Consider the following 17,969-nt stretch of genomic DNA (forward strand, 5'->3'; position numbering starts at 1 on the left):
TAACACCTTCCACTCTCTGCTAATTGTCATTACAGGGGCTGGAAGAAGTGGTAAAGAGCTCAGCTCTGGAAAGTGACTCCAGAGAACTTGGTTAATTCTTCAGCAGGACAAGAGACTCAGTTGTAGACTCCAGACAAGTATCCAAGGTGGAGTTCTGTCATTCATTCATAGGTTCCTTGAGCCACTGAAGATATCTTAGTACATTTGAGCTCTCCAAATGGAACTGACAGATAGTGCCTAGAGGAGAGCCTTGACCTCCTGAAGCAGGCAGTAAATAGAGCTCAGATGGGTAATGAATGACATGTAAGATATCTGCAGACACCTATGTTTAGGCAATACACTCTAGGCTCTTTTAACATTTCATAACCAGTTACTCAATGGAATCTGTGGGCTTAGCTAAAAACATTCTCTCTTATCTCCCACATCTTCACATCTGGACAGATAGCACACATTAAAATCCATTGGCTGTATTGACTAGCTTTTCCCTGGTTGTTATGGAGACCAGACAACTAGTTTAGATGGGCATCACACTCCTTGAATACAACCAGAAGTGAGGAGAGCCTACCCAATCTTCTTCTGAGTTTACTTCTACTCCATGTGATATACTGCCTACACAATTTATGTTCCTCCTTTTATGGAGTTTATTCTTGACCCTCTTTGTGAGTAACTGGCACAGCAGAATGGTTATAGCCCCTGTGGTTGGACATTCAGGTGTGGAGAGAGTTGCTGACACCATTCATTAAAATAGAGAAACTGGAATCTCATAGAAATGTAACACCAGAAAATAATCACATATATTCTAAAAAAAATTAAACCCTTTTTATTTGTATATTTATTTTTATATATAAAAGAAATACAAAAAAAAGAACACAAACAAAATGTTGATTATGGCAATTCAGTTTTGTCAGTCCCCTCAGCCTGGGCTGCTGCCTCAGATCCACCGGGAGTGAGCAAAGTCCTGCGGTTATAATGTCCCTTTATGATTCCAGAGTTGTTGTTCTCATTTAGGATTTGCTTCTGTTTTTGCCTGTTAAGAGACTGTACAAGTCCTAGTACAACAGCTGCTAATGAATACTGTCCAGTCAGTTTTCTTGGTTGTAAGATTAAAGGATTTGGTTGAACTCTTCCTAGAAGAAAATATGTTTTGATTTTTCCTTCCTGTTCACTGATGCCTTTGACATAAATCTCTCCTCGGTAGTCGAAGGCAAATCCCCGGTCCTTCAGAATCAGATATGTTTCTTCAGGCACTTGTATTCTGTCACTAACTCCTGTGCTGTCCATTCGACTTGCTAAATTAACTGTTTTGCCCCAGATATCATACTGTGGTTTCTTGGCACCGATAACTCCTGCTACAACAGAACCATGACTAATCCCTATTAAAAACAAATAAGTAAATAAAATAGAGAAATAGCAGCCAGCTAAGCAAGAATAACTGAAAACCATATTTGCACTTGAGAATCAGCTGAAACCTACGTCAGATACACTTATCATTATGCTTAAGGAAAAAGTATGTATAAAAAGAAATAAGTCCAGGAAAGATAAAAACATGAAAAGTTATATCCTCAAAGCTATTTTACAGGTTGTCCATCACAGTGGAATTGCAGTACTTACATATCGCCTGTATTCTGCACACTATTGCCAAAGTTTCTGCAAACTATTTCTTAAGCAGTAGGAAAATCTGCACTTCTTGAAGGCAACTGTAACAGTGCTATGCAGTGAAGAAATGACATTCTTATGTTCTATGAAATGAACATGTATTTCCATGAAGTTACTGCAATACTCTATTTTATGAAACTTGCATAAATTCAAGGCAAACAATCAAATAGAAAAGAATACTTTTTTATATATGATGGAATTTAAAAAATAAATTCAGTGTTAGTGAAAAGCAACTTTGAAAAAAGATCTTGCAAAGTTTTATTTTTTTATTTTTTCTTTTTTTTATATAAATCGGTTATAGAAATGATCTTCAAATATTTCTGCGTTCATACATGATAAATTCTTTGCAAGTGATCTATGTTTACCGGGCACAGATGCATATTCCCTGAAAGTTATCCATGGTTCTAAACTACTAGGATGCACTCAGAAATGGCACAGATAGTGATGCCAAAACCCTCTATGCTGTGACTGATGAACATACTTCAGTTTTTTTTACGCTAAGCCTGTCTTGTTTTTCTGAGTGCTTTCTGGTTTTGTCTATTGATCTAGACAACGTAAGGTGTCATCAGTTTTGTTCCTGCTACGTGCCATACATTGAGGTAATACTGTCATGACCCATCATATTGATTTCATCCATTCACAGCAGTTTAGAGGTGCTGCCACTGGGACAGATCAGGTCAGAACCAGAGCTCAGTTTTTCTCCAAAGCCATAAGTACTGCACATAGAGTTTAGAGTGAGCTACTATCTAAAACACATTTTAATTTTCATGATTGAATAATACTTACCAATACGGAGCTCAAAGTTGTTAAATGAATGCTTGTTGATCTCCTGTATGCTTTCATTCAATGCTATGGAGAAGTCAGCTAGAGCACACAAATGCCCCCATTTGTCTTCACATTGCTAAAGAGTCGTTAAAAAACAGTATATTAGAAATGTTTTGCATTTGCTTGTAGAACAGCTCCCATCCATCCCTACCAAGTAACAAGTATCTTACAGATCTGGAATTCAAAATGAATAGTTTAACTATGCTAGACCAAGGGGAGGTTCGGTATTATTAATGGTAAACTAATGCTTCCCACTTATATAACAATGCTTGCATACTTAGATGCACAGAAGCTCACTCTGAAACACAAAAAAATTCATTTTCTATCAAAAATCAGAAAGGAAAATCGCATATGAAATCTAAGACTGATGAAATATGGAGAGGATTGGGACTGGCCTAATAATGTTATGATATCACCTTATCTATTCTGAAGCCAAGTAATTCTTTCATTAAACAAATTTCCAATCCATAAGTATGAAGCATTACGAGCACCATCTCACATCATGCAGTGCAGCTCTTTGCCATTTTAACCGTCCTTGGCTTTTAAGCCTGATCATAAGAATCTCCCTGGCATCAACCTTTTCTGTTCACACCATGCTCATTTGTTGTCCTCAGCCTCTTTCAGTTCAGAGTATGCCATCCTCCCTCAGCAATCCTCACCTCTTTGATGTTGATGCAGTGATACACGTATATGTATGAAGATAAGTACATGTAAAACATATGCACAAATTTCATTACACTACTACAGTTTTATAAAAGATTGATTAATCACTGTTGAAAAAGCAATAAAAATTTGCTTCCTTTGAATTTTTATCCATATTAAGAGTAAAAAGAATTGGTTAGGAGGTCTGTAGTAGCAACCTGCTATGTTTCTGATGTTCACTTCTTTGCTCATCTCTGCAGAGAAGCAATTTAAGATGGAACGAACTAAAAAAATATCATGCATGCCTACTTTTATGGATTTCTATCTATTAGCCTTACTTGTTACTCTGCATGTAGTAGCTACACTCTACTTGCTTTATAATATAAACAAGCAATCAATTTTTTTTTTTAGATTATAATGCTCTGGATGCTGCTTTCCTGGTAGTTGTGATCAGTGTGGGCAAATCTGATTCCCATGCTCCTGTTGATCTGGGGCAGCACACTCTTGTGGTGCTCTTCCTTGTGATCTGACACTGGTTGCCAAGCAAGACAGATCTTGGCAACAGTCAGCTTCTCACTGGAAGTATTCTAGAACTTCATCTTATTCCTCTGGAGTATTGAGTATATTTTCAGAAATACTCTTGAGTGTAATTGTCAGTATATTGATGTTATCTGGCTTATTTTATGTTCGTGATTGGGATTATTTAGTTGGAGTGTGGTGAGGCACCAGCAGAGGCTGCCCGTAGAAGCTGTGGAAGCCCCATCCCTGGAAGTGTTCAAGACCAGGTTGGATGGGACCCTGGGCACCCTGATCTGGTGAGTGGCAACCAGCTCATGGACAGGGAGTGATACTGGATGGTCTTTAAATTTCCATCCAATATGAAACATTCTATGGTTCTATGATTTTTCCCTTAGTTTTGTTTCCAATTCTGATAGTGAGAGCAATGTGCAAGCTTCTGGTTTTGTGAAGTTCTTTAGTTGAACTGACATATCTGCTTTGTTCTGATGTACAGTTTATCATTCTATTTAAAAACAAACAGCTACATCATTGCAATAAATGTTTAAATGTGACCTTGCACTTGCATAAGTATGCTGCTGTACTTTCCCATCAGTGTGATTGAAAGGAGATTTTTTTTTCTCTCTAACAAACTTAAATTTGAAGAAAGAATCCATATGGTTCTTGTTCAGAGAACAAATGGCATTTCAATTCATTAAGAACTGCAACTGTTTCTGCCAGAAGCCCCAAATGTCTGTTTTCTTCAAGCAAATATAGCACTATGAACATTGAAAAGATAAGACTAATAATTTTTAATACAATCACATCAGAAGTTTAGTGTTCTAGAATAGACTCTTCTCTTACCTGTTTTTCAGGTGATAATCCTGACACAGCCATGTATGTGCTACCGATTGTTTTAATTTTTTCAATATCCTGGAATCTCTCTTCACCTAGTAGCTAATAAGCATATAAAAAAAAAAAAAAGAATAAAAATAAACAAATAAAAACTATTATTTCTGTAACTTTTAACGTAAAATGCTTGTATGGATATAAAAATTAGTCTTTGTGTTTGCAGTTTCTAGTCATAGAACAATGTAGTTCTAGTTATTGTACAATATTCGTTCTAGGTTCTGGGAAACACTGAGCACTTGCTCTTTTTAACATCATCTACTAACAGAACGCACCCAAGATCTTTAAAGACATTTGGCACATTTTAGAATAAATAATATAAAACATGCATATTCCAGCTTAACTTAAATGAAGATGATCCCTGCAAATGCTGAGATATAATCATGGAAAATTAACTAAGACAAATGATCTTAGTTATGTGTATATTCTGGTATATGTGTATATAAATAGAACACCTGATCACTTCAAAATATTCCAAAATCTCTTTGGGAGGAATTCAGTGTGGTTAGTTTTAGTGCTCTTGTGGAAACATTTCTGGTGGTTAAGCCAGTATTGGAGATAATTCAATCTACTTATTCATTCAACCATCATACACATTCAATGAACAGATACCAATGCCTCCAAAGCACTTCTGTGGGAGATCAAGTCCTCCTGCATGTCATGCTTCTTTTTACTACTATGTTTGACACTAATACACTCACTGATCAGTCAGCCTATGCTTTTGCAGAAGACCAATACATATTGTTAAGCACTAGTATCTATGCTAAGTAGGCATAACAAAATCTTATCAGATTGGGAATCTGCAAGAGGAAAAATAAATTTAGGCTAGTGACTAGATCAGTGAATAGTGTGGAAATGACAATTTGGTCCCTACTCCAAGCCCATATTCACAGTTTAACATAGAATTTTGCATTAAATTTTGGCTAGAGCCTTACATTCCTTGAGAAACTTAATCTGACTTTGTGTTATGAACTCAACCATTGACAGCATTTTATGGGATGTGGGCACATATCACCTCATCACAGGCTTTACAGATGTGTGCTAATGAAGGTAATACCCTGGGATACTTCAAGATAGGCAGTGTGATATCTAATAAATTCAGGCATCAATATGGTTTGCCAGTCCAGAATGACCATCCCCTTTCCCCCCTCAAAAATATTCCCACATAAAACCTGTTCACAGGCAATGAAGTTAAAACTTTAAGTACTAAAGGCTCAACATAGTTGAGATTTAAATGAAAAAATTCATGCTGTGGCCAGGCAAAAAGTTAATGAAGCTTTCCCCACTTCTATTATACACTATCATACATTCCTTTTCCGCCCTGTGGATTTGAGTTTCCTTTCAATTAAAAACTAACAACAGTATTTTGTTCAAAGGGAAAAACATACCGCAGGAATAACATGAAATATCCCTGGCCATTGAACTAACCACACTGTAAGTCAGCCAGAGCATCGGGGTGTTGGAAGCTCTGCTGTACATGTGCAGATACGGCACCATCTGTCTCTAAAGGGAAGTTGCACAGCATTGCGCAGGGGACACAAAGCCATATGGTTAATGGCTCTCTTCCAAGTTAGGAAAGTCCAAAAACTTGACACATTTCTCATTTTCTTCAGACTGCCAGAAAAGCCCATCATCTGTATTTCTCTCCCACATGGACAGTTCTTCTAGCTGCTCCCTTAACGAAAAAGACTGTTTCTCACTGCTCTGATTCTGTAAGCAGCAGGTGTGTAGGGGAAAAATGGTCTTGGTTAAAAACAGTTTTCATTTCCATACGGTTGCTAGAAACAATATCAAAGAGCAGAATAATAAGGCATGTATGATAAATATTTTAAAATTATTCTTTTTAAGAATTAGAAAAACCTATTGGCTATCAGGCAATTTTGAAGAAATAATCTCAAGTTATCTCCTTCTCATTCATTATTGTTTCCAAATCTCTATTTTTTCCTGCTGCATTCTGTCTGTTATATAGTTTATTTCCTTTTTCAGATAGTAGTTTATTTACCCTCTACTTTTGTCCAAGTATGACAGAATGGTGAATATTGATTTTGAGGAAAAATATTCCCACTCTATTTGTTGCAACACTTTCCCACTGCTATTTGTTGCACACTTTAAATAGGCTCATGAATTTACCAATTTACTAAGAAAGATTAAGAAACATTTTCAAATGCTACAGTGTGGTTGAAATCTGAAAAGAAATGAATAGCTTGATGCTGCTGTTTGTGTACAGTCAAACTATACAGGGGTCAGACCCTGTGGCATATGCATGTATGAGGTAGTAAAGCAGAGAACATTTCAGGACATCCCACATAACTGCAATGCGATCAGTGCATTCTGAAAGCAGAATCCTGCATGGTGATGAAACCCATATTTTGACAAATTGTGTATTAGAATCCATTGTTATAAACACCATGTAAATCACTGCAGGATAAAGGATAAAGGCGGGAAAAGAGTCCATGAACTAGAAAACTTATTAAAGCACAAATCCCAATTGTACTGTAGCTAAGATACATAAATGCTAGATTGAAATGGCTAGAAAGAATATTACGTTTTAGAAAATAAAACAAAAAACTCACAATCTTCAGGAAAAAAAACATTCCAATATTATTTTTTGGTACAGCATGTCTAATCAGGGAGTTTTGCCCTGTTATGAGTGATTTAAAAGTATAAAAGTAGATTTGCAGTGTTTATGTTTTTTTGTAATGATGTATAAAGTGTTCCTTTTAGTAGCTCTGGATCTGATGTATAAATAGGAAATTATGTATAACTGTATTCTGTAGTGATGCTATACAACAAATAAAGAAAGATCTTTTTTTTCAGTCCAGAATACAGCATCTCCTATTCTGCCTCCACCTATGTCCCCATCACATTTTCCAAATCATGTCAATTTGGATTTTTACTGCTGCTTTCATTCAGAACCATCTTAGAATCATGGAATCATAGAACGGCCTAATTTGGAAGAGGCCTTCACAATAACTGAGTTCCAACTAGATGAAGACAACATCCCTAGTACTGTTACCTGTATAAGGAAACATGAGGGTTCATAGTACAGAGTCTGACTTGGAATTAGGAACTTAATTCAGTTGTCTAAATATAGAAGTCTAGTGTCACTTAGAGCATGCTTTCTGTTAAAACTTTCAACTGCATGCTTCAGGATAGTATAAGTTTTCTGATGGTGTAGCATGGGAGCTGCCAATCTCACGTGTTTGCCTCAGACCATACCAGATATGTCAAATGGCACTAAGCACCAATGCTCCAGACTCTTGTCCTCAGAATTTTACATTTGTATATCTCTGCAGAATTGTTCATGTGATGTTGAGGATCAACATATTTCCATAACTAGTACTTCCACTCTGCTTTCAAGGTGAACATCTTTGTTTTGCTTTCAGACCTGTATTAAGATAGTAGACTATCTCAGCAATTCTATTTCATTCTATTTCTATAGAATGAAAAGCTGAGTGTAGTGTCATCATTTAGTGTTAGTTAATAGCTGTATAGAAACATTACTGTCCCTGATACACTGGTTGCGAAATGTCTTCTGTTTCCTTTTCCATGGCTTGGATTACTCACTTCACAATGGCTCTGTCCTGCATATCACCTTTCAGATTGCTTAGACAGAGAAAACTAATGGTGTGACCATGCTGGAGGTAGGTTAGCAGTCATCAGGAGAGCACATAATTTAATTTACTACCCATACTAAGAACATATCTATTATTCAACTAAACATGTCTGGGACATAATACAGTTCCTAATTAGGTCCTTTATTAGTTACAGAACAGGTGTCAGGGACCTGAATGATTATCATGTTAGAGCTTTTGATGAAAACCTTGTCTGCAATAATCACCTCAGCAACAATGAAATTCTGCTGAGAAGATTACATGAAAGTGCATGACAAGATATCTAAAATTAATTCATAGCAATAGGCTTTGCATTAAGTTTGAGCCATAATCATTTTAATGAGATCTGGAAAGAAAAACAAAACTATTAATCAGAGCATGCTGACAGCTGTGCAAGATCTCAGAAATGAGAATGAAGTATTTATATCTATAGGGAAAACAGAGCAGAAGCTTAGGAGGAGACAGAATTCTACCTGTAGAATAAGAGTGTAGTTTTCTACTGAAATGCACAAGGATGCACTGCATCTGTGAATTCTTATATTCCCCATTGGCAATTTTAGTAACTGTTCATTTGTAAAAATAAACCCTCAATTTCATTGTGTCTCACAGTTTGGTACACTTGATCCTCATCCAGTTTTCATGAGCTAGCATTCTATGAACTCTTCTCATGAGGAGCCCCAGGATAAGGAAGAATAAAGGTGTAGTTCAGCCCCTAACCAAGTTCATAATTAGTTTCTATCTTCTGGCTTGATTCACATACCTTTGTTTTCTGAAAAATGCAGGAAAGCCAATTATTCCTTTGTACGTTTGCCTTCCACTCATAAAATGAAGACAACTATAGAATTAAGGTAAAATAAATTCTTCAAAACCTCTGAGAGGCCTTACACTGTAGTTTCCCAGAACTGAATAATAATAATAATAAATATTAATCTATTTTTCTCAGAGTTTTGCCTTCAACTTTTATCTTGCTCTTTGGCAAATTTCTCTGAAGCCCTTGGAGATATCTGTTCTTCAAAGCAAAACTAGTCAACACAAAATAAAACAAAAAGCTTAGGCTAGATCCTCGAGGAGAGACAGGTGGTTAAAGTAGAACTGAGGTACAACTAAAAAAAAAAAAAGAAGAAAAAGGACACTAAATCTCAAATTTTCATTGAACTGTAGTCCCTGGAGAGATCTCAAATCCGTTCATCATAGAATCATAGAATGGCCAGGGTTGAAAAGGACCTCAATGATTAAGTTTCAACCCGCCTGCTATGTGCAGGGTTGCCAACCACCAGACCAGGCTGCCCAGAGCCACATCCAGCCTGGCCTTGAATGCCTTCAGGGATGGGGCATCCACAACCTCCTTGGGCAACATGTTCCAGTGCATCACCATTCTCTGTGAGAAAAACTTTCTCCTAAAATCTAACCTAAACCTCCCCTCTCTCAGTTTAAAACCATTCTCCCTTGTCCAATCACTAGTGATGCTGAGAAAAAATTCTGCATACTTTATCTATAGACAAAATCCTGATCTGCAATTCATATTCCAAAACTAAGCATCCGCTCTTGTTTTCTCTCTAAAGTTCAGTCTCAATCAACTGTACTCTACTGTGTCTTTTGAGTTAAGAACTAAAAAAATAAAAAGAAAAAAAAAAGGGTGAAAGTGTTCTCCCTTTTCCAAAGCACAACCTAAGTAGATTTTTTCCCTGTTCTGATTTTGAAAATTATGCCATGGTTACATAAATCATGTGGGATGTGAAATCCAGATCGAAGCTCATTTTAGGGAATGAACTAATTCCCTCTGCTTTCTTGAAGTGTGTCTTAAAATTAACCCTACAAAACAACATTCATTTCCCCATTTGGTACTCTATCAACACACAGAAAGGAATTAAAAACATTGTTGTGATAAATAGAGATAAAACAGAACATCCTCGGATATTTTTTTTTACTGTTTCTCAAATATTTCTTGCTATCCAGCTGCTTGCTCTTTTTCAGTCCAGTGACACTGGAACAGGTTGCCCACAGAGGTTATGGATTCCCCCTCCATGGAGGCATTCAAGGTCAGGCTGAATGGGGCTTTGAGCAACATGGTCTGCTGGGAGGTCTTTGCCTATAGTGGGGGGATTGGAACTAGATGATCTTAAAGTTCCCTTCTAACCCAAGCCATTCTGTAATTCTATGATCTTTAAGGTCTCTTTCATCCTAAGCCATTCTATGATTTTATGATTCTATGATTCCTCAGCTCTCTTTCTGATATTAACATTGGTTACCTTCATGATGGACAGGATACTTAAATAAAAACTTTATTTTTAATACTATTTCCAATTTTTCCCCTCCAACTCTGAATTGCTTAGCAAAGCAAGCAGCTTAACATCTCTATTACATATCTCACCAGAGAAGTGACACTGGTAAAAATGCCATTTCTTTTGTTCTTAACTCAGTGTTTGATTCTGTGCTGATCTGACTCACTCACTGGCTTCAAAGTAATGCCTTTACCAGTTTAGACTTGGATCATTATTTCCCAGATATCTTTACCCTTTCTTCTTCAGGATATAGACATGTTCTACCACTAGATATGCTGGAGCAGGTTGTGGTTTTTATTATACATGGACATATTCAGTAACTATTGCTTTCAGTCTCTCTCCCACTAGGTTATTTAGACCAAAGTTTGGCAAGTCTAAATTAAAAAACAAAATAGACAATGGTAATAGTAATTGGAGTAAAAACCAAATAAACAACCAGCCAAAAAAAAAAAAAAAAGAAAAAAAAGAAAAACAAAAAACCTAGAAAATTATTTGAAAGAAAATAGAAATTTGATAATTTAGGTTGACTGATTTGATGTTTGAGAACTTACCATTCAAGCGCTATCAGATAAATTAATGGTCTTACCTCATCAAAGGTCTTACCTCATCAAAGTCTGCAATGATTTCATTCAGCAAGCGTAGACATTCTACTCCTTGGTTATTCATCTCTGTCTGGGAATAGAAGTCAGCAAATCCAGGAATAGAAGCAAACATCACACCAACAGCATCATAAGACTGTGAATACAATTCCTAAAAGAATAATGAAGAAAACCAAGTTGGAGTGAAAAGACAGGAATGAGAAAATCATTCTCTGTGCTTAGCATCCACAGCTTACTTCTTCCATGTATAGTACCTTAATATCAGAATTTAGCAATAAATATTGTGTGATTAGGAAAGTTCAACAGGAGGAGGCTGACAGCTCGCATATTTTTATCTTGGATTTTATGCAGGTTTTGCTCTTTATTCTAAATTCTCCTCTTGCATCAGGGGCTACACTAGCAAAAAAATCATAGAATCATAGAACGGCTTAGGTTGGAGGGGACCTTAAAGATCATCTAGTTTCAATTCTCCTGACATGGTTGCCAGCCACCATGTCAGGCTTCCCAGGGCCCCATCCAAACTGGCCTTGAATGGTTCCAGAGATGGGACATCCACAGCTCTCTGGGTAACTTGTTCCAGCAACTCACCACTATCTGAATAAAAAATTTCTTCTTAACATCTAACCCAAATCTCCCCTTGAGCTAAGAATGTTCAACTCCTTCAACATTTCTTCATAGGAGAGGTCCTCTAGCCCTTTGATCATCTTCATGGCCCCTCTCTGGACCTGTTCCAACAGCTCAACATCCCTCCTGTAGTGGGGACACAATACCCTAGATGGGCCTAGATGAGGTAGTTCAAAACAGTCACCTCCCTCTCCCTGCTGACCATTCGTCTTTTGATGCAGCTCAGGATACCATTGGCCTTCTAGGCTGCAAGTGCACACTGCTGGCTCATGGCCAGCTTTTTTGTTCAACAGGACCCACAAGTCCTTCTCTGGAGGGCTGCTCTCAGTGAGTTCTTCTCCCAGTCTGAATTGAAATCTGGGATTACCTTGACCCAAGTGCAACACCTTGCACTTGGCCTTGTTAAACCTCAACAGATTCTTATGCGCCCACTTTTTGAGCATGTCCAGGTTCCTCTGAATGGTGTCCTTCCCTTCTATTGCGTTAACTGAACCACTCAGCTTGGAGCCATCAGCGAACTTGCTGGGTGTACATTTGATCGCACTATCTACGTCACTGAAAAAGATGTTGAAGAGTACTGGTACCAAGACAGATCCCTAGGAGACACCACTCACAACCAGTGTCAACCTGAACATAGAGCCCTTGACAACAATTCTATGGCTATGACCACCTAACCAATTTTTTATCCGCCTAATAGCCCAGCCCTCAAATTTATATCTCTCCCATTTAGAGATAAGGATGCGGGGCAGGACCATGTCAAAGGCCTTGCACAAGTCCAGGTAGATGACATCAGCTGCCTTTCCTTTGTCCACTGTTGCCATCATTCCATTGTAGAAGGCAACCAGATTGGTCCAACGTGATCTGCCTTGGTAAAGCTATGCTGGTTGTCTCTGGTCTCCTCCACATCTTCCACATGTCTTAATGTCTCCTTCAGGAGGATCTGCTCCATGACCTTCCCAGGAACAGTCATGACAGAGACTGGATTGTAGATCCCCTTTTCACAGCCAGATTTTAATTCTGAAAAAATGATTGGTTCCCCTCCTGCCCTTATTCTTTCCTCCACTGAAGAACATCTACAGGGTCATGGTAACCTGACTAAGGACACTTCTGTTTCCTTTAATAGAAATACACAGGCTAGTTTGTTGAGGCTTACAAAAAAGAAAAAAAGACAATATGCACTTGAAGAATACTTGCTGAGAGACTTATGCTATGCTCAGATTTTGAAGACATAAAACAGTCTCAGTCTTCAGCTTCACAGTTTTTCTATTTTTGTTAAGAAACATCAATACTGAAATAATCTATCCATGAGAAAATGCTTACAGTACACGTTTAGGAACATATATTTGAAAGCAGAAATTAACTTAATAGTCAGAATTGAACTGTAGGATTGATTGTACTGAGATCTGGTAGATGCCACAGCCAGTAGACTCACACGTAAATCAGTAAATCAGTGGAAAGTCACCTCACAAAAACCAAAAGTGATGACTCTGAATTTGGTAGGAAATAGTTGAAACATCAGCAGTGATTCAGGGGCATGTTTGCTTTTGAAGATTATCATGCATATAAGCTTACACGAAAAGATGTATAAAAGCAGAAAAAGCAGACATATTCCCCGAGAATCCATACTGCAGACATGATGCAACACCCTCATGTTTGGTAATGGGTTTGGCTCCACTTGAAACAAACTGTTCTAACCTGGTTGTTTTCACACATACATTTTCTCTTGTGCAAAGCAGTGTTTTATAGGAGTTTAATATCCACAGACTGCAAAATTCCTCAAGAGGCTGATTTCTAAAGTGCCTTTCCTTGTAGCTCCTAACTATGTCATCTTCCCCTAGGTGCTATTTGAAATCACATCTTCAGAGCACGGTGATTCCTCATTGACTAGTCTAATTTGACTGCTTACATTACCATTTTCAGACTGTAGAAGCAGAAAAGGGGAGCCTTGAATTTGTTTCACTGCACACTTAATCGATATGTCACTGCTGGCAACTTGAATCTTGAAATATTTGTCATGTCTTCTGTATAAAATGCAATTCTAAAATTTTATCATAGAACAGCTTTTATTCGCAGATGTTATAATATGCATTTGCCCTATTTCAGATAAGGACTAAGTATCTTACTGCTGCTTCCCCAAAGAAATACTGGCTTTTCTTATATCCCATCAGCATCCCCTCTTCAAATACAGCATTAAGAATATGCACAGACTCCATCATCAGCAGAATATTTTACTGAGTTTTCCTCCATCTGACTGACTTCAGTCATATCTTGAATTTACAGAGCTTTTCTGTGTGTACTGCAAACATTCTTTAGGAAAATAGCCACAAGTTATGTGTCCAAAATGGATGCTCTATTAACTGCACAAAAGAGACGTGGTTTGAAATGGCAAAAATACTCTTTTGGGTCTGGAGATGCAGGGAAGCTTGACTCTGTTGCTGTCTGTTGCACAGGCTATTTGCATACTAGCTGAAAGAGCTGCAATATTACTTCTGCAACACTATCTTAAAACTGCAAAGTTATTTTGTTAGATTTTTACATCTTTTTTTAAGGAATATTTTTTTTTCCCAGATTCATATGCTGGAAGGGATTTATAAAGAATACCATTAGAAGCAAGTACATTTGGGACAAGCTTCTCATGGCCTTTGAATAACTCCAAAGGTGGAGATTTCACATCCTATGTGATCCCCTGATGCAGTATTAGACCACTTCCTGGGTAGAAAATTTTTCCTGCAGCTGAAAGGGATTTTTCTTGCAGCAACCATTGCCTCTTTTTCTTCATCTGAGAAGGTATTGTTTCTGTCTTCTCTATAACAATATTGAAAGCAGTTGAAAGCAACAATAAGATCCTCCCTCATCCTTTAAACCCAAATCTCTCAGCCACTCCTTGTATGCTGTGGTGCCCTAATTATAGAGGCCTTAAGCTGGATTGCTTTAGTAGATATGTGTGCCTCATTCTGGGAAACCTCAAACTGGAAACAGCATTCCAGATGAGTACTAGAAGTGCAGAACACAGGGAATAATAATTTCCCTTGACCTTAAAATTCATGTTTTGTTTTGTTTTTTTTTTTTTTAAATATGGATCAGATACCAAAAAATGGGCAATATTTGTGTATTGAGTCCTACTAAGAAATAAATAAACAATAAATAAACAAATACATCTCAATGTATCTGCTTTAGTTCTGCTAGTTAGATAAAATTATCAGGAATAAAATTGATACATACTTCATTATCCCGATCCTTCTCCAAGAAGTGACGTGCAACATGACTAGGTAAAATATTCCGTAGCATATTTTCATTGTGCTCCCTTAACTCCTTCATTTCATTGATTTCTTCTTTTGCTTGAACGCGCCACAGAAAATCCAGCCTTGCTGTGTATTCAAGCTGTAGTTTCAGAAAGGAGAGAAAGGCAAAAATAAGGCCCAACAATATGAGTACTCATCGTATTGTCATCCTGCTGGTCCTCCCATGAAAGTGCTTCAATAATGGTGGAAACGTTTCTGACTTAGAAAGAATTTGATTTCATTGACAGAAAAAGAGAGAATTTTCATGTTCTGTGTATGTTGAATATTTGAGAGAAATACTGGGACAAATAACATTTGTCTTGTTGCTGCCATGGTCAGTGGCTAGAAAATTTTACTGTTATTTTCCTTTTAAACACCTCTCTGACATTTAAATTAAATTAAATTTAATTTAAAAAATAATGAAAAGAGGAGATTAGATATTGGAAGATATTGGTATGAAGTAAATACTTTCTGCTTTTCATATATGTTTTCAGATGAATTGGATTTCAGAAGAAAATAACGTGATCCAAAGTCTTAACAGAGCTAGGTGTTTGCTTCTCAAGGATTAGCATCTTTCAGCTAAACTAAATATTAACACACTTTCAAGGAGGATTGTCAAGTCTTTGGCACCAAAATGAGATATTTGTACTGTTGGGAAATGCATTTGTTTATTGTCTTTTAAAATAGAGTGAAAGATACACTGTCGGGTACCCCCTTGAGTACTCCATCCCTGTCCCATGTTCATGGACAAGATCAACACTACCAGAACTTTCGGGTGCATTGCACTAGAAGAAAGATTTCCGATTTGAAGGCAGATGCTATTTTAGCTTGCAAAAAGACTGCACAGGGCTAACAACATACAGTCTCATTGGAAGTGACGGAAATATATCCTTGCATGCTGTAAACTGAAAGAAAACGTATCTGTGAGGCTTGAGATGTTCTGAATGGAGGTAATAATAATACACTCAGCAGAGGATCATATTGCATCATCAATGCATTTTCTAATTGGGAGAGATATCAAATTGTTTGTCAAAAGCTGCTAGAGTAAGGAAGTTGCTGGGACATAACTCATGTGCCAAGTTGAAGTAAAGGGCAAGTCTGCAGCGATGGGAATGACTAAGAGGGGGTTTGGGCATTCCCTACTGACAATTGGATCCACATTTTTATCATCATCAGTGACTAACATAAAAGCTCACATCTCATGAGAGCAGCCCTGAGGAGAAGGATTTGGGCGTATCAGTTGATGAAAGACTCAACACGAACTGGCAAAACTGTAGGCTTAAATTTTGGATTTAGAAAAAGAATGACTACAGAATGTCTGACTACAACATGAATCTTGAAATGTTCACCTTCTCTTGCACTACCCTTAATTAAGCACCTTTAATTTCAATAGTAAGTGAACAGACAAGAATAAAAGTATTATGAAGAAAGCTTATGCCCTGTATATGGCATACAACCCAATCTCTCACCAGGCAATTGCCACTTTCAAGGAAATCAAGAAGTAACGATCAGCATTTGAAAGACAGAGTATTTTTCCTTTAAGAATGAAAAAGAAGAGGATTTACATCACAAAGGTACATATTCAGTGACTGAGAGGATTCTAAATAAGCAAATATCCTTTCCTCACTAAATTAAAATCTGTATTACAAAAAGATTAATGAAAAGGCCTGTGGCATACCAGAATTAGATTTGTAGCTTTGTCACTTTTTCAATTGGAACAACCTCCTCCTATTTCCTCCTCCTATTTCCTCATGCCTCCTTGTTTTCCCAAGCATGAAGGTTAAGGGGGTGATGGTTTTTACAGCTGACGTGCTGTGTGGGGAAGTTCATCCTTCCTCCCTTTCCACAGGTCTTTGCAGAGCTAAGCTACAGCCCTGACATCACTTATAGAAAGCAGTCTGTGCCTGCCCTGTCAAAGTTTAAGCTTTCCTTTCTAATGAAGAGCCGCGGATGAAGAGGAACAATCAATCAGTGCTTGCCTGCAACGGAACACATATCTACAACCTAAAAGAAATCAGAGAGTGACTTCGGCTTCTGTTTCTTAGGGTCTCTTTTTAGTTTTAATTGGGATGGGGAAGGAAGGACGGAGTGCTGTGGGCAGTTTTGTTCCCTTTGCAATTATTAAAAGCTTTTTTTTTGTTTATTTGTTTGTTTTTTTAAAGCCATAGCGATTGCACTCATGTGATAGATTGCTTACGTTGTGTGTAATATATGAGATAACATATTTTGATAAGATTTCAAGGGAAGCTTTATGTTCTACTTAACTCATTAAAAGACAATGCAGTAAATAAACACATTTTAGTGTACAGTGACTCTAGCCTCAAAATTGTTCATGATACCTCTTTTGTGTACTGTTTCTCAAGTTTATATTTCAAAATATGTTTTACTAACTAAAAACTTCATTTAAAAATTGAATTTCTAGTAGCAAATTAATCTATCTAGATTGATGTCGTATATCAGTTACAAAACTCCATGTAATTACAGCTTTAGCACAAGGGAATACCTTTATTTCTTGACTAAAATAGAAGTGAGTTTTTAAGAAAAATCTGACATTGATTAGACAGTCTCACATAATTTTTTCTTGATAAGAATCTAGTATCTAGTTTAAAATTCCATGGCGGGAATTAACTTTAATTTAATTGGATAAAGAAGAGTAGAAAACTGTCGAACTGTCTGCTCAGAAATGAAATGTCTGTAAGCTCTTTTTAAATTTTTTTTTTATTATTTGTATTTTTTTTTGAAAATCACCTACAATGAGACATAACTTACCATAACTTATGTTATTCTAATTCAGAATATGTCTGCAGTTTGGGAGAAGCTGTGCTGGAGGACAGCTTTATCAGAGTTAATGAGCTCTCCATCAGTTCAGATGACAGAAGACATCTTTTTTAATGTGCTCTGAATTTTTACTTATTTCTTTGTACTTAAACAGATTGCTTTAGATTAACTCTGTAATAGGAAATAAAACAGTTCTAGAAAGTGTTTCTGGGCGCTACTGTTGAATATTCTTAACTTGATAGACTGGTCCTATGAATCATTTGG

General features: G+C 37.0%; 1 protein-coding gene across 2 annotated transcripts in view; it reads right to left on the minus strand.

The window, feature by feature from the left end:
- Positions 1-797: 797 nt before the first annotated feature.
- Positions 798-17,969, minus strand: part of ADCY8 (adenylate cyclase 8) — a 120,091-nt gene continuing 102,919 nt past the window's right edge. For both annotated transcript variants that reach the window (XM_019614245.3, XM_010709320.4), the window contains 5 exons: positions 14,869-15,027; positions 11,027-11,173; positions 4,483-4,575; positions 2,443-2,557; positions 798-1,373 (listed from right to left, as the gene is read on the minus strand). In XM_019614245.3, coding sequence (XP_019469790.2) covers positions 886-1,373; positions 2,443-2,557; positions 4,483-4,575; positions 11,027-11,173; positions 14,869-15,027 — 1,002 coding nt within the window. In that variant the 3' untranslated portion in view covers positions 798-885. The remainder of the gene's footprint in view (positions 1,374-2,442; positions 2,558-4,482; positions 4,576-11,026; positions 11,174-14,868; positions 15,028-17,969) is intronic.

The sequence above is a fragment of the Meleagris gallopavo genome, chromosome 3, assembly GCF_905368555.1.
Source record: "Meleagris gallopavo chromosome 3, MGAL_WU_HG_1.1, whole genome shotgun sequence".
NCBI lineage: Eukaryota > Metazoa > Chordata > Aves > Galliformes > Phasianidae > Meleagris > Meleagris gallopavo.